The following is an 18,110-nucleotide window of genomic DNA, read 5'->3' as shown; positions in this document are numbered from 1 at the left end:
TCAGTTTAAATGTAGTTCTAATTTCAATATAAATTATAAATCAGTTTATCTTTGGTTTTTTATAATTGTAATCTATTTTATAATTTTGTATTTTAGAGGTTTGCAATAAAACTTAAAATGTTAACTCTCATAGTATTTCGTTCAAACGTGTATAATAATTCATAAGATATAAAATATTAATTACAAATAATGTATTATATAACTCGAATTTATTTGCGCTCATTTTAGCACAATATAGAGAAGAAAAGGTTTTAATTTGAAATGTCATATTAATTCAGAGTAAGCTTTACATTTTAACAATTTTATCCTTCCTAAAAATTTGAATTTTATGCTAGTTTTTCATTATATATTAAAATATTTAACATTTTAAAATAACCATCTATCTTAAATTCATGTCTGATTTCTGACTGAATATTTAGTGCGAAATCAAATGTATTCACTGACTAATTTTTTTTTTTTTTTTCAACATATAAAGAAAACATTTTAGTAAAATCTATTGCTTTATTGTTTTGATGGGATTCTAAAATGTTACAATGAGTTATTATTATTATTTAAAATCGTTTACTCTTTAAAATAATTTAAAAATAAATATATGAAGATAATTATATTATAATATTATAATCCATATTATAATTATTAATATAATAAACTTAATCATATTTATTTTCAAATAATCCATAATAAGTATTATAACTTGAAAAATATAGTTAATACCTAATTTTTAATGAGTATACCCAATGATATCTCAAGATGATAAATACTGTTTATTATTGTCAGACAAATGTATTTTATTATACAAATTTTTTTTTTTTAAAATATCGAAGATTGAAAACACTTCAATGTAATAACATTATATAAGTATAATTTTGGTTACTTTTATTCACAATCTGTGAGCGATTAAACTCCTTTTAAAATTAATACATTAGATATGATATAGGCTCAAGATCAAATTAAATATAATTAATTAATTTAGGTATTTTAATGACTTTATATTATGCTTAATTTAATTATGTATAGTATATAATCAATAAATCTAAAAATATAAAACTATAATACCACGAAAACGTTTTATTGCAGAGTCAATGAGAAGACTGTGTATTATTTATTATACAAGTAATTATTTAAATTAAAATATCATTGGATTCTAAAGCATTTAGTATATTTATTATTGATGTATAATATATTAAAATTATATTTAATATCTCGTATTTACCAGTTTTCACTTATAAATATTAAATTATATGAAGCTATTGCATTATCCCCGAAAATCGATAGTCTTTATAAGATATTTATGAATATAAATAGTTATGAATAAGTATTAAACGCTAAGGTACAAGACATTTGTGGTCTAGAAAATTTCAATTATTTCTTGAAATACGAATAAATAAAAACATGTAGGAAACTCTCATTTAGTTTTAAAAACCTCTTATGTTTTATTTAATGAATAATTAAAATTATAATATGTAGGATCTAAATTATTTCATTGAATTATTCTTTTAAGTCAATACCTTCAAATACCTAGATCATTCTTTTCATCATATTTTCGTCATTGCTGTAGGTATAAAAAAAATTCCAATAGGCTCTTATGACACATAATATAATTATAGACTTCTGTGAAAGTTAAAACATTTTATCAAGGTCCAAACAACTTAAATTATATTTAAAATATTTTCACTTAAAAAAATAAAACTTATTCAAAAAATTATTCGCATTCAAAAAATATATTTATAATTCCTATGTATTTGTTTGTTTCTTAATCTAATTATTACTAACATTTTAAGTATACGATACATTTGTTCACTTGGTAGTTAAAGTGTACAGCGAAATTCATAACATATTTTTATGCTTTTTCAGCAATAAAATATATTTATTTAATACGCGTTTTACCGTAGTAAATATTAAATTGAATGTACCTCCGTTCTATTCAACTAAATTTAATTACATTAATGCTTATAACAATATAAAATATTGCTGAACTTAAAAATGTATATAAATTATATATTACCTGTTCTAAAACGTATTTATTTTAAATTGAAATAGGTAGCGTTCGAATTAAAAATTAATTATTTATATTCTACAAGAATAAAATTAAACAAATTTATTAAATGACAACATCATTAATAATTTTAACTATTTTGTTTTGTTTGGGTTAGTTCATTCATGCTGAGTATGCACACCCATTGCTAATCTCAACAATGAAATTTTGTTATAAGTATAGTGTAAAAAAATAAATAACAATAAGAAATAAACTTATTGTAGAAATGTACTATTTGATTTTATTTAACTCGGAAGTTTAAAATTGTTATTCATTAGTAATAAATTATAGAATTATAGATTATAGTTTTCTAATATATATGTTTTTTAATTTAATTTAAGAATTATTTGTATGAATACAGCTATGGTTCTTTTAAAAGCAACATTTTTAAATTTAAATTTATTTTATTATTTTTTATTTAAATTTTTAAATTCATATAAATAATTCACAAATACACAATATATCAGATTTAAAAAATGATTAAAAACTTAAAAGTTCAACGTAGAATAGTGATATTTTATTTATATGATTTTAATGATTTCTTGATTGAAAAACTAACATTGGTTTTCTAAATAATCGAATTAATCATATAATAATAATATAATTGTTCCTTTTATAAAAACAAAATCATTTTTAAAGATGGAAAGAGTGTTATCCGTTAGAAATTTAAAGTCTAACTGATGTTAACTTTTAAACAAAATGTTCACTACAAAACAGTCACGTAAAAAAAATAAATATGCGTATATAGCGAAATGTATACAAAAATATCTAATACTAAACTAAAATAAGAATTTTCTAAAAACGAATGTGTTATTGGTTGGCCGATGAATTATTGTAACAATTATTTAAATATCTACCTACTTGAAATTGTATCGTACATAAACATATTTAAAATATTTCTATCGATTTTTATTTGTTTGAAGCATGAAGATTGATGTATGACATTACTTCTCAATATAAAATAATTATAATTTACGAGTAAACGACAATCAAATAAAACTGACTCATCAATAAATTCTATTCGAAACGATCATAAAGATTTTTAAACACGTATATTATGGGATTGGTGCATTTTGCCAATAATGACTATTCCCAAACATGTATTAATAACAAATTGTGTATAAATAAGTGTAAGTATAAGTATGTTAAATTTATTATGGTTAATATGAACCAGAAATTTCTTTAACTTTTCTCTATATTTGTAATAGATAAATCTCTTTATACATAGTATAAGAAGAAAATGTAATAATACACGTAATTAGTTTAAAATTTCAATATCAATTATATTTAAAATATTTAATACGTACTTGAAATCGCATATTTAACTAATAATCTATGTTTTTATAAGACCTATGTACGTACGAGTAGGAATAACCCAATTTCATTAAATTATGTGTTTTATTAATAAAAAAAAAAATATATAAAAATAAATAAAAATAAAATGTTAATATTGAAAAAAACACAGAAATTAATTTTACCATTTTTGATTTAGTATTAACATTATATTATTATACGTAAATGGTATAAATTTAATAATAATACATGCATTTTTATAAAAATATAAGATGACATACGCATAGAATTTATGAAGTAGGAATTATAAAAATTCTGTACTGTTCAATTTTGATACTTACATTTTTTTAAAATAAAATACGCTTTAATAAAATGTTAGAGGTATATTATTATACATTTATAACCTTCAAATATTTTATTATTATTTTTTCGGTACTTTTTCATATTTAAAATGTATGCTTAATAGTTTATGTACTTATCTGAATAAGAAAAGAACATGATTTTATACATCAATAATTTTTAGGCTATCTGTAAACTTGTAGATGTACCTTAAAAATATAATATCTTTTCGAATACTATTAAATTCAATTCAATAAAATATTTTTTAACTAAATATATGAAAGCACAAAAACTCTATTCAGCTCTTCACGAATTTTCCAAATTACCAACAATTTATATAGTCTCATTTCAAACAATTGAGTACATACAAAATATTTCTTTTAAATGTGTATAGTTTAAAATAATAAATCAATATTGCATGTGTGCAAACCCATTGCTACGTGTATGCGTACATTTAAGGAACGTTTTATAAAATTTATAATTTTCGTTTTCAAGCGTCTTTGATTATTATAACAATGGCTTGAAAAATAAAGTTTTTCTTCGGAGTCGGGTTTTTCAATTGTACATAAATTATTCATACGTGAACTATACTATTATGTATGTGAACTATTTGTATATCAAACTAGTTATTACTAACAACGAGACATCTCACATTGAGTAAAAAATTTAAGTTCTTCTAAAATATAACTTAAACGCCATAAAAATCGATCATCAAATCTTTACCTCGTCTCAATTTTGACATTAAACAACGGAGATTTTTTTTTTTTTTAAGGATGCTCTTTTATTTCTAAACTTCAAATATACCCATATAACTTTAGGATTATACCACTTCGACGACGAGCTTAAAATCATATATTTTGGATTCATCAACATTTTTGATATTAATAATATTAAGTTATTAACGAAATGTTTAATATTCAGAAATCGTGTGTGTTCATGTTCAACAAACAGAGTTTCAAGCACTTCTGATAAATGTTATACACGTAGAAAAAACCAATCCTGGGTCGTTGTAACATTGAATCGGTTCAACAGTTTTTATGAAAATAATTATTAACTATACGCGTGCTTGTTGGTCGATCAGTAAACGGTAAGATTGTAAAAATTAAGGATTTCGTCGTAAAACCAACCAGGTAGAGGGTAATTTCGTGCACAAGGCATTCGACGTAGGAAAAAAGAAAATAAGAATTAATTATAATAAACTAATAACGGGGGGGGGGGGGGGGCACGGAACGCTGTCGATTATTTTTCTCCCCGGTACGCAAGTTTTACGATGTACCACGTAGACGCCGTAAAGGCCAAGGGGCGAGCGCGAGTTTGAAAGTCGGTAGACGAGACGACGACTCGTGGCATCCGGTAATTTCGTTCCGCTGCCACTGGTAACACTGCCGGGGCGGCACGAGAACCCGCCGTAGCCGGCGTTTTCGTCCGCGCGCGCCACCACCACCGGCCACCTCAGACCCCGTCGACACCGCCAAACAACCAGCCGCCAGCCAGCCGACCAGCCTAACGCGGCACCCGACGCGCGAGTACTGTTCAGTTCCGCCGCGACCGGTGCTCTCGTCCGACACGCGTGCGCTCATACGATTCCCGTCCTCGCATCGACAAAAACGTGCGCTCAAGGTAGACGTCAGAACGGTTTATTTTTCCCTCGCATCGCGTACGTGTACTACTGTTTCGTCCGAAGGAGTTTTTTTTTTTTTAGTTTTTTTTTTTTTTTATACATTTCTCTTACGCAATATTTTACCGGCCGCCGGATCCTCCGTCGGCGTCGCGTTAGCAGCGGGGTGTTCCGTCCGTTTTCACCGGTCTCTTGTCGCGCGGGATCCCCCGGCACCTGAGCACACCCCGCGCGCTTGACCGTCGTGCAACCATGCAACCGAGCAACGGGACCAAAGACGCGCCGGCCGCGGAGAAGACTTGCGGCGCGACCGGCGGTTCCGGCAACCAGCAGTTCTGCCTGCGGTGGAATAACTACCAGAGCAATCTGACCAACGTGTTCGACCAACTGCTGCAGAACGGCACGTTCGTGGACGTGACCATTGCGTGCGACGGGCACACGCTCAAGGCGCACAAGATCGTGCTGTCCGCGTGCAGCCCGTACTTCCAGAGCATGTTGGCCGAGAACAAGTGCAAGCACCCGATCGTCATACTGAAAGACGTGCAGTGGCCGGAGCTCCGGGCCGTCGTCGACTTCATGTACAAGGGCGAGATCAACGTGTACCAGGAGCAGATCGGGCCGTTGTTGCGCGTCGCCGAAACGCTGAAAGTCCGCGGTCTGGCCGACGTTAGCAACGAGCAGCTCACCGGCGGCGGCGGCGGATGCGAACCGCAAACCGCGGCCACCGTGGTGACTCCCACGACTATGGCTCCGGAATCGCCCAAACAGCCGGCCCGCAAGCGGCACAGGCTGTCGCCGCCGGCGGCCAGCCCCGAGTCGATAGTCACCGAGATGGGATCCGCGGCCGCGGACACGCCGCTCAACTTGCACCACATGCCACCGCCACCGGCTCCCCACCAGCAGCAAGCGCAACCGCCGTCGTCGCACGTGCACCAGCAGCACCAACAGCAACAGCAGCAACACCAACAGCACCAGCAGCAGCAGCAACAGCAGCAGCAGCAGCAGCAGCAGCAGCAGCAGCAGCAGTCGCAACAACCACCGCCCACGCAAACGATGCCACCGTCCGCGTCGTCCGCCTCGTCGTCTTCGTCGTCGTCGTCGTCGTCGATACCGCCACCGAGCAGCGTGGCCGACGACCTGGAGATAAAGCCCGGCATCGCCGAGATGATACGCGAGGAAGAACGAGTGAGTGACTGCTATTTTCATGTTCTCGGTTCACGTTTTCTGTTCCTCGCATTTGTAAACTATTTTACGATCGTTATGCACAACGGTAGGAAAAAATAATAGTACAATGTTTAAACATAAATTATCACCAGCTCATCGTTTGGATTCGTTTAACGGGGGATCGACGATATTTTTCGTACCGATATTGTGTTTTAAGAAATATTTTGTTCTCAAGTTTTCTACCCGGACGTCTATTTTTAAGATTAATTTATATTTATTTATATACATAGATCCTATAATCGTACGATATTAATAACGGACCACACAGTGCTTGTGCGCGTATATATTTGTGGTTATATAAATGTACGTATATTTATATATATATATATATATATATATATATATATCGTGTGTAACCACCCGTCTGCCCCGCGCACTCCCCCTCGCTCGCGCCAGCACATAGTTAAATGAGGCAAGTTGAATTTATTGCCCGCCCGCCCGCCCGCCCGTTAACCCTATTTATTATTATTATTAATATAACAATAACAATGGCAGAATGCGCCTCCGCGTACTACGGTGACGTCACCGCTCACCGCCGCCGACGCCTCACCCGACGCCGTAATTTCGTTCACACAACTTTTCGAAGCTTTCACCCGAACCACCCCACACTGCCCCGCTCGTCCTCCTCGACGTTAATTTTTTTTCTCTCGGTTATTTTTTTTTATTTTTTTTCACCTATATACCTGTATATGTTTCGTATACATTTTTTCGAACGTACTCTTGTGCGTTCCCTCGCAGTTCCACCGTCCGGGGTTATATCACGTGCGCAAGCACATACGTTCGTGTTATGTTAATAATATTATAAATTATATAAAAATGTCGAACGATAGAAGTGGTACGGCAGCAATTCGTTCGAGATACGACCCGTGGTGGTAATTATTTATAATTTATCTGGTATTTATTTTTAATATTTTTTTATCAATTTAATTATTATTATTATTATTATTGGTCAAATCGTGTACCAATTTTAATCACGAATTCGTCGAATTATTACGGTGTTAATAAAATATACCGGATTGCTGAATAAAACACGTATACGACCGTGCGTACCATTGTAATATTTTTAATCCGTTTGCGTCATTTTCGTTCCTCGGACCACCACGTGAAAAATGTAATTATGTATTACGCTACACATGTGAATCGCGCGCACTGTGAATCTCCGCGATGTTTTATTAATATACGTTAACGATCACCACCAGGTTTAAGCACCCGCGGCCGGTTTTAAAAATATCTATTTTTATTCCTTAAGTATTCGTGCAATGTGTTTTTGACGTTCGGTAGGAGGGAAAAGGCGCGCACGGTTGTTCGTACAAATTGTCAGATTGTTGTTTTTGTGTATAATTTTTTTTTTTTCTCAAGAGTCGTGTTTCTCTCGCGCTCCGCAGAACTTGTTGATAGGTTCATCTGGTGGATTTTAAAAAAAAAAAAAAACGTTAATTTTAGAAATATTTCCTATAAGATTTATAGCGATTTCAAAAAATATCGTTTTACCCTATGTTTCTTTGCCAAAATTCAACTACCGCTTGATTTTAAAATGTATTACTATGAACGGGTTATAAAACTTAAAAAAATATTCATCAACAATCATAAGATTAACCATTCTGTTAATGTTCCGTACGTTGTACGACATGAACACTGTATGTACTTCGATGTATTTTTTTTTTCTTCAAAGAGGAGTAGGAGAAATCATGCCGAAGCATTTAAACGGAAAATGTTCTTAAAACTACTCACCGGAAAAAATATTATTGATTGATGAAAAAAAAAAAAATTATCTCCGCTTCTGTTATTGCTCTAAGATATTCGAAAATATGCTCATAAAGTGTCTAAAAGCTTTCGTCGAACAATAAATCTGTCGTGTGTGGTGTGTTACTTTGAATTATTTAGTGTATGCTCACCGGATTGTAATTTAAACCGACCTTAGGGATAATGTGCTAAAGGTAAAAAAATCCTCTTTCCGAGTGGATTTAAAATCTTAATGACTTGTTGCAAAAGTATATGTATATATATATAGCATATTTATATATTTAATGTGATTTTACTCGGCATGTTTGCAATACAACAAAAACAAAAGAAAATGCCGTCTAGTGAATCATTTAAGTTTTATTGTTATAATAATGAAATAATTGTGATTTTGGTCGGGACAAACAGAAATGAACAAACTTAAAAAGCTGTCGGTTGTAAAAAACACCTTTACATCGCAAGATAAAATCAATTGTGTAGGAAAATATTTAAGGGTCTCTAGAAGTTTGAAAATAGCATCCCTTTTACCGACGGGTTCACCCCTGACCTACAAGTTGTAGTAAAGGCCATGTGTTTTTGATTCATCTTTTTATTCTACTTGAAATGTACTCGTATTTAACTGACATTTATCACTGTAAACTTCGTCGTAGAATTTTCAGTATTCGATTTATATTATTAAGTATTTTGTAAATGTACAATACAAGTGGATCAAAAGGTATTTTTCAAACTAAAATCGACAATTAATTTTTTTTAAAAAACATTTTATACTTTTCAAACATTTTGTTGTGTTATTTGTTAATAAATAAAAATACGAAAAGATTCGCAGTACAGGAGATGAATAGAAACAGTAGCAATTTTCCAGTCATCATTTCGAGGACGACAAAAACGCTTATATTTTTATTATTATTATTTTTTTTTTTTTTATTGCTTGGAATCACTACAAAGCATTACTCCATTTTTATTATCATTTGGTGAAAGTTGACATTACTTGAAATTTACGAAAGAATGAATATTCATAGCAGTCGGTTATGTATGTGTAATTTCTGAACCTTGGTAACATATTTTCCAAAATACAAACCATCAACAAAAATGATCTACTTAGTCTTTTTTAATTATCAAATTTTCATTTGAATACCTATGGTAGCAAATATTTGATCATAGTATTTCTATAAAACAAAATTCGGTTTATTCGAATTTCATACATTATAATATATTTTTTTGTTTACGATCTATACTTAATAATAGCAATCGATCACCAAATTTTTTAAATTTTTTTCTGTGATGCAAGAAAAATATGAAAAAACCCATAATAGTATAGAAAGATATAGGAAATATATAATATGTATGTGTTCTATGTTTAAATGGAATACAGATGTCTGTATATCGAGCTGTTTTCTACTGACCTAAACGAATCGGTTTTGTGTTTTTCGTAAATAATTAATGCCTAAGAATAAGTAAACTTCCGTTTAGATTGCAAATAACGCCTAAATTTATTATAAACACAACCATCAGCAAAATTCATAAATAATTTATTTTATAAATCTCCGGTAGCCCAAGTATTTTTTATCATTGTTATTATGTTAAGTATTTTGCAATACCTCAATGTAGGCCAATCCAATAATAATACATAGCCTATTGTTTTATATTTATGTTCGTGGGAAACAGAACATTTATTACTAGGCTGTTATGACCTAAAGGTATGTATATTTGACAAATTATACTGCCAACAAAATACAGATTACGTTTACATTAATTCTAATATTGTATTAAACCCGACATGAATTTCCTATATATTTTAACCAATTCTGGTATGTATTTATCCGTAAACAATAAAATAATACCATATTTTATAGGGTTTTGATACTAGTTATGTTTCGACACAAATAATTTTTATTTTAATATAATTATACTATTTTTTTCTGATTATAAACAAAAGTAAGTTGTTTGTTCATACCATATTAATGTTCGCGAGATGGAATTTAATTCTTATTATCTTAATATGTAAACATAACTAAAACCTTAGTTATAAAATGTAATCACACAAATCACGAAGCTGGTCTTCTAAGTCCTAATGAAAATAATAAACGTTAGAACGTAGACATAATAACCTACGTATGTTGGACTCAGTTGGTCAATTTAAAATATTAATACCGTCTTTAATAATTTTTTGGGTTTTTTTTTTTATTATTTATCAAGAGAACTAATTTTGGATTATGATACACAATTTATAAAATAGTATATTTTTACTTTATATGTATGATTTGTATTTGGGTATTATACTGTTATTCGGATCACAACGAATTCCATTTAGTAGAGTTTATTTTTATTTATATAATATTTGTATAATAAATTATAATCCACAGAGATCAATAAATTTAATATGTATATATGTATATATATTTATTGTCTGTAGCACATCCCCTCGGTGATGGAATCGAAGAAAAAGAGGACAAGTAGTGTATCTGGAAATTATAATTTTAACGGAATAAAAACGAAGAGTTTTCTTTTGTAATACAATTATCTCTTCGACCAGTTCTGTCTTCTCGTAAAAGCTGATTGGGGGGCTTATTTATTTAAACAAATTAAACTTAATTTCTGGAATTTGTAAAACTTTAAACTAAAAAAACAAACCTTCGGATATGCCGTTTCTCGGCACAATGATAGAGATTAAAACCCCTAAAGGCTGGTACTGACTATAGTTTTAATTAAAACATTATTTTTTTTTTCGTGGAATATTTTATTCAGATTTATACACAAATCCATGCTGCTGTGATGAATATTATAAATATTTATTATCACGTTGTCCCCGGTAGAAAACACGTATATATATATATATATGTGTGTGTGTGTGTGTGTGTGTGTGTTTTATGTTTAATGTATATGCTGGGGAGGGGAGAATATATTGATTACGAGAGAGGCATTTTACAATTTACACAAAAATAAATAGAATAAAACCAAAATAACCCTCTTTATGATTTTATCTTAGGTTACTAAGAATACTTTGTGTATGTTTATTTTTTTAAAATTTATAAAAATACCTTTATCTGTTCTAGTATTAATTATCATAGTAACTAAATGATAATTGTTGATTTACAAAAATTGTTAGTATGTTCACTTGACGATATATTTTTTCACTTTTTTCCTTTTTTTGAACTTTTTCGACCAACTTTAGCGTGACTAAAGACAATTTAATAATAGTATGTTCGTTATCAGCTCTCTAAGTACTCGCTGGAGTTGTCGTATAGATATAAAATGTCACAAAATACGATTTTATTCTTTATAAAAATCCAATGGATTTAATAACTTGAACCATTTACATAGATTTACTATAATACATTTTTAAATTATGTTAATTATATAAAAACTAATTTTGAAATATTCATATTATAAATACTTTCTTTTACCAAGCTCGTGGTAGACATTGATAAATATTTTTACGACAATGGTTGTGAATGGCGTCGTTTGTGTTAGAAATTCATATAAAACCATAAAATGTAACTGTTGTTACGTGGAGACCGATTAGCCTTTATGGTTGTGATTTTTAATTAATAATTTATCATTGTTATTTATTATTATCATTAATATTTATTATTATTATTATTTTATTATTATTATTATTATTATTATTAGCATTATTATTATTATTATTATTATTATAAAAGGACATTAGTGGATGACAAGTTTTCCCATTATTTATATTCTGTTCAAAAATTAGCCTCGATTAATTTAGAATGCGTCTCTTGTTTTTCGAGGACATTGTTGCTGTTAAATTACTTTTGTCCGAAATATTCATTGATCACCATTATTGTTGTCATTTTAAATGTGGGTTTTGAATGTTTTCATAATAATAGTAATAATATTTATAATAATAATAATAATAATAATAGTTTTTATTATTTTAACTGTAGTTAGAGGGAAAGGGAATATGGAAGGAGTGATTTAAGAATATCGGTCTTGACTTGGTTAAAATTCATGGTAAATGATAAATCCCTAAAGCCCCCAAGCGGTTTCTTGTACAAAGTAGAACAGATAAAGAATCATATAATAATTTAAATTGTGTTATTTTACTGTCATTGCAATATTATTCAAATATAAAAATTAAAATATTATGTTAATTAAATTTGAGAATTATTCCAAGATATGAGTTTCTCGCACATATTATTCTAGTACAGTACCTATTTTACATTATGTCTTTCTATAATGTTTATGGAACTCGTGGTTAATGTATATTTGTTCTGATACATTTCGTATTTCCTATATTGTCAATTGCTTGACACATGTCAACGAATTAAATGCTTGTCAATGGAAATATACGCACATTTATAAATCATAATTTTTTCTCATCACTACTAATGCTGTCGTCCATACAGTAGGTACCTGTAAAACCATTTAATAACGTCCACCTATGCAATCACGTGAAATAATATTAACATAACTATAAAATACCGTTTATTTTTTATTTTTAATACTAAGAATAATAAGTAATAAAACTATGTACATTTATCTTCTCATCTCTCGTAATTTTATATATATGTCCTCTTGTTGAATTATTTTTATTAAAAAAAAAAAAATTAAAATATAAATGTTTTTTTCTTTTTTGTTTTAGATAACAATATTGAATTCATGTTACAAATTATAATATATTATTATTATATTCCATTATAGTTTATCATAAAACATTTTATATAATATGTGCACATGTTATGAATAATACGAAATAATTGTGTAGTGTACGAACAGTGACGTAATTTCGAATTGGAAACTTATCATTGGTTTTTCAATGTTTAATTTTTGTTCCAACAATATCTTATTAACATTCCTTAATATATTGTGGATTGATAAAAAAAAAATCTAGTATCCAAAGAAAATAAAGAATAGAGAATTTTGTATGGATTTACATCCCTCTCCTTATGATCTCGTATTATATTAATTGGAATTAATTTATACTTAGCAATTAAAAGAAAACAACTAATAATAATAAGCGGATGGCGAAACGGGGATGTGACATTTGTGCCAACAATTAAACTCGTTAAAGTTAATTACTTCCAATAAAAGAATAATAATAAAAAAATTTAAAAAACGTCCAGCATTAATTTTAATTACTATACATTTATGTCACACTGCGGATAGCAATTCTCTTTTACAGTTTCTTATTTTTATTACACAATGCAAACAATTATTTATTAAAAATGTATACATAAACGCGTGCTCCTAGATACGAAGTTTCTAAATCAATAATAAATATGACCAGTAAAATAGAAATATTACGATTACATTTACATTTTTACTGTACTGAAATTAGTTAACTTCTTACTTTTTCTAAACGTATATTGAGAAGTAATAACAATAATCTAAAAAATTCCAAACATATTAAAATTTTGAAAAAGTAGAAATATTTTTCGATTAATCAGTGGCATTGTCGTTATGGTATAATTTTTAATTTTCATTACTTAAAATTAATATCATAACGTTATTAATTACATAATACCCCCGAGAATGTTGAATTGTTGTGATCCGATCTGAGAAGTTGCATTAAACACCTAATCAAATAAGATCCCTACGGTCATTTAAACTCCCTCATTAATTTAAATTTTAAAATCACCTTTATATTAATATATATTAACCTATACCTAGATGTAATTTTTAATTATTTAAAACTTTATTATGTTTATCGGTAGTAAGTAACAATCTTAAATCTTAATTTCAATTACTCTAATGTTGAAGTTCTCGTACATAATATATTCCCACTTTCAGATTTAGTTTCAGTGCAATTTTTTAAATCCAATGTTTATAACAACGACCAATCTAGGTTATATGTATGGCTTTGTCAGCAGGAAAGAGGGATAAGAGAGCTTATTACAATCGTATGCGACACAATGCCCACCCTCATTCTTCCAGCTGTTTGGATTATTTTAATTACCACTATCGTCGACTGTTGTTTCTCTAAAAACTATCCTTATATATATATGTCTAGTATAATGATTTCCTAGACAGGAAGAGAAAATACTATATTAAATGTGAAATGAAAAAAAAATAATAATAATCATTCAAACTACATTTCTAGTCGACCAAACCTAACTTTTTGCAAGTTCACTGGTGGTAATCCTTAGATAAAGCGGAAGGTGGTGAGTTTTGTTCTAAATTTATTATTTACCAATACTAATTAATCGAATTAAGTTAAACCATTTTCTGTTCCCTGCCCCCATTCACCCTACCCAGTCACCGTTGGCTTAACAGACTTCGCGAATGCCGGCAACAGCCAAAACTTTTCTTTTAAAATTTACGACTGGTAAAACCAATAAATAATTCTCTTCAGTTATATACAAGTTTTTGGGGCGGAAAACGAGCTATGAGCGTCGACCGAATAAACAATTAACGATCGATTTACATTTAATAAAGGAAATTGCGAACGCAGAAGCGACGGCTGCACTCTTTGTATAATTGGAGGAAGTCTCTGGGTTATTATTTATTGTCAAAAAAAAGGCTTGTGTGTTGTTCGATATAAGCGCACCCCTCACTTTGAAAATAATAAAAAAACTGGCCAAACACCATAATTATTCATCGTCGATATTTTACGCCGAACACGCTAACCATATATACTTTATTGTGTGGACTTAGGATCTTTAAATTTACGTGTAGGGACATTAATTTGGTAAGAGTTTAATTATGTTATGCGTTCCTTTAACGTCAATATTTTAAAAAAAAATTGATATTTTAAGGCAAGGGTAAAACCAATACGGGAATAGTATGTACTTACCTTATACTTTTTAAATTCTGTAACTTAAAAATATTTACTATTTTCTTTTCAAAGTAAGAATAATAGTGTATAAATAATGTACGCAGTATAAAAAAAACTGAATTTTATCAATAATTTTATAGTTAATCAAATTGATTTGGTAGGCTCAATCCTTATGAAGACTTGTAAGCGAGCAAACAAAAAATAACATTGCGAATTTGTTTTAATCCATAAAAATAGTATATATTATAATGTAGCTTTTGCGTATGATATAATAGTACAATTGTATAAGAGTACAAAGGAAGACCTAAAGCCTCCCGTTGTGATTTCTCCTAAAATTGATCACATATTCATAACATAGTTTGTCAAAATAAACAACGAAAATAAAGACTACAATTTTATGACCTTTGGTTTTATATATTCATTAAAACAAATCGGTCGAAACTGAAATGGTTTCTTATTCGGTTTAAGTTAAAATAAAATGAAAAATCGTCGAAATTACGATATCAAAACTTCGGTAAATATAAATTACTGGATGGAAATGACCTGGAAAATAATACATGTTATTGTCGGAGGACCTGATTGCGCAATACTACTACGGCAATAAAAAAAATATGCGTTCAGTACAATAAAAACACAAAATAATATCGCGATTGTTTTCGTTGTTTTAACATTGTAAAAGATACTCGTCGTCCAAGTCCACCCAGATAATTATTGTCTTTGGGTTATGCATGTTGATCGTATTCGAACTTTCTATGTTATAGAATTGTACGTTTAAAAATATTTTGTTCTCTCGTCTGATTGAATAACAGACAGGTGGAATGCAGTGGTAACAGTCGGAATTATTATTATGATAATAATAAAAAAAAAGCACGTAATATATTATTATAATAGACGTTTAGAGCCGATCGTACCGTCTCATTTATACTCGGTCACCGGTACATTAACTACAGCTGGTCCACAGGAGGTGTATTACCTCTGTTATTATATTATTATTTTTTTATCTGTAACCTTTCTCTCTCTCTCTCTGTCTGTTCTCTCCAAAGTCCATTTATATTTATTTAATGTTTCGAAAATATTTGTAAGTACACCAAGAAAAAAACGTCATTGGACTATTTTATTATTCGTTTCAAAATAATATGTTCTTGCCGTAAGACGCGCATACACGAGTATACAAGTAGATCAAATTTAAAACGTTCTTGACACGTCGTAACTACCCTAACTCTTGTAGATAGGAACGATTTTCTACGAATTATTTACTAAACTTCGATTTTCAGCTGATATTTCTTTACCTAGGGGAGTTACTTCATTCTCTCGTCGTTTACGTTTTTCTTATATACTCGACGAGTAATAATTATTGTACACGAAAAAATCAGTTGTTTATAAATCGTTTAAACGATCGCCGCGTATATTTCCGTACCTATGTATTTACGATCTCACATTATTGTGTTTTATCGTCAAGATAATAATGTTCGTAATGTAACACAAGAGCGCACCCCACCGTGTACAGTTGATGTGCATACGAGTGCACACGATCGCGATGATAAAAGCATATCTACACTTCCGTAGATAAATTTCGCTATAAACAATAATGTTCGTTGTTCACCCGATAACTGGTCGTGTACGATCCTACGAGCGTTTCCAATCGTGCAAGCACAACGGGATGTTGTCCTCTTGCGACGGATGACACCGGCCGTCTTCAGACTTGAGGATATGTTATAACAAAAATAACAAGAATAATAATATCTTAGCCGGTGTGCGCAGATTATATTAGATCTGTGCGTATATTATTTGTAACGGATTCTCAATGATAAACCATCGGACAGGACGCGGGAGGGCGATCGGGAACGAACATAAAAGGAAAGGAGTCCGTATAATAATTAAGGCCCCCATATGCGGGGCCCATATTATATTATTATTAAATAAAAAACACATATATGCGCGCGCGTATACGCTTGTATAATAAATGTATGATTAAAAAAATAATAATAATAATAAGTAGACTACGTATACGTATAATATATAGTGTGTGTGCGACGGGGATAAATTTAATTGAAATTGCAACAGTGCACAGGCGGTCCTTATAATAAAATAATAAAAGAAAATGGAGGGCCACAAATTGAATTTTCGAGCTCCTCGCGCGTGCGTGTATTTGCCGTGTGCGTTTGTGTTAGCGTCGGGGAGTTAAAAATTGCACAAACAATATAATATATTTGAAATATATTGTATGTATGTTTTTCGTTATTTAATTTCAAACGGGGATTGATGCTATGTTATAATGTTTTATAACGCGAATAATGCACGTCGGGTCATTCAATCTCCGTGTGTCGTGTCCTGGAGAGTTATTCGTTTGGAACCCTTTTTTTCTTTTTTCATTTCCCCCTCCCCCAGAAAAGAACCCGTCACGTACTTGTTCGTTTCGCGTCCAAGTATTTTTTCGAAATTATTTATTTGCATAAAATATTGAGAAACGAAACAAAGTTTCCAGCGCAGCGACACGCCTCAACGAAAATATTACGGAAGTTTTTTCGCCTACGGGACGTTTTATTTTCATCGAGCTTTTATTTATATATACGTATTATATTATATATTTATTTATACGTGTACACTTTACGCATTATATTTATACGCGAAGACAAATTGTGAAATATTAACTAAATAATTAATTCTAGAGATTTCTCCCCTGCTACTATGGCTACAGCTACTATGGCTACCCTTTTTTATATATATATTAAAGTTTTGCCGTTTATTTTACCCCGTATACTTTATACCATATATATATATATATATAAAGAAGATGTTTTTCGATTATTTATTTTATACACACACATACAAACACATGTATATACATACACATATACACACACATACATATATATATTTAAAAGAAGGAGGAAGACTCCGCGCGTCTAAATAATACCATTTTTATACCATTATACCAACAGGAAACGGTGAAATAAACAAAGTTTATAATAACACCGTGCGAGGCAATAAAACATATTATTTATAAACACGAACACGAACGAAATGTATATTTTTTAGTATTATTCGCAATAATAATAAAAAGAGAAAAAAAGTACACACACACACACACACACACACACACACACACACACACACACACA

General features: G+C 30.4%; 1 protein-coding gene across 1 annotated transcript in view; it reads left to right on the top strand.

The window, feature by feature from the left end:
* The first annotated feature begins 5,131 nt into the window (after window positions 1-5,131).
* Window positions 5,132-18,110, top strand: part of LOC112693161 (protein bric-a-brac 1-like) — a 41,105-nt gene continuing 28,126 nt past the window's right edge. Inside the window, exon 1 of the mRNA XM_025568100.1 lies at window positions 5,132-6,470. Within this exon, the coding sequence (XP_025423885.1) occupies window positions 5,538-6,470 (933 nt within the window). The 5' untranslated portion in view covers window positions 5,132-5,537. The remainder of the gene's footprint in view (window positions 6,471-18,110) is intronic.

Source organism: Sipha flava, unplaced genomic scaffold (genome assembly GCF_003268045.1).
Source record: "Sipha flava isolate LNK unplaced genomic scaffold, YSA_version1 81_pilon_pilon, whole genome shotgun sequence".
Classification (NCBI taxonomy): Eukaryota; Metazoa; Arthropoda; class Insecta; order Hemiptera; family Aphididae; genus Sipha; species Sipha flava.
Note: the sequence above shows the minus strand (reverse complement) of the source record. Positions and strands in the feature narration are given on the sequence as shown.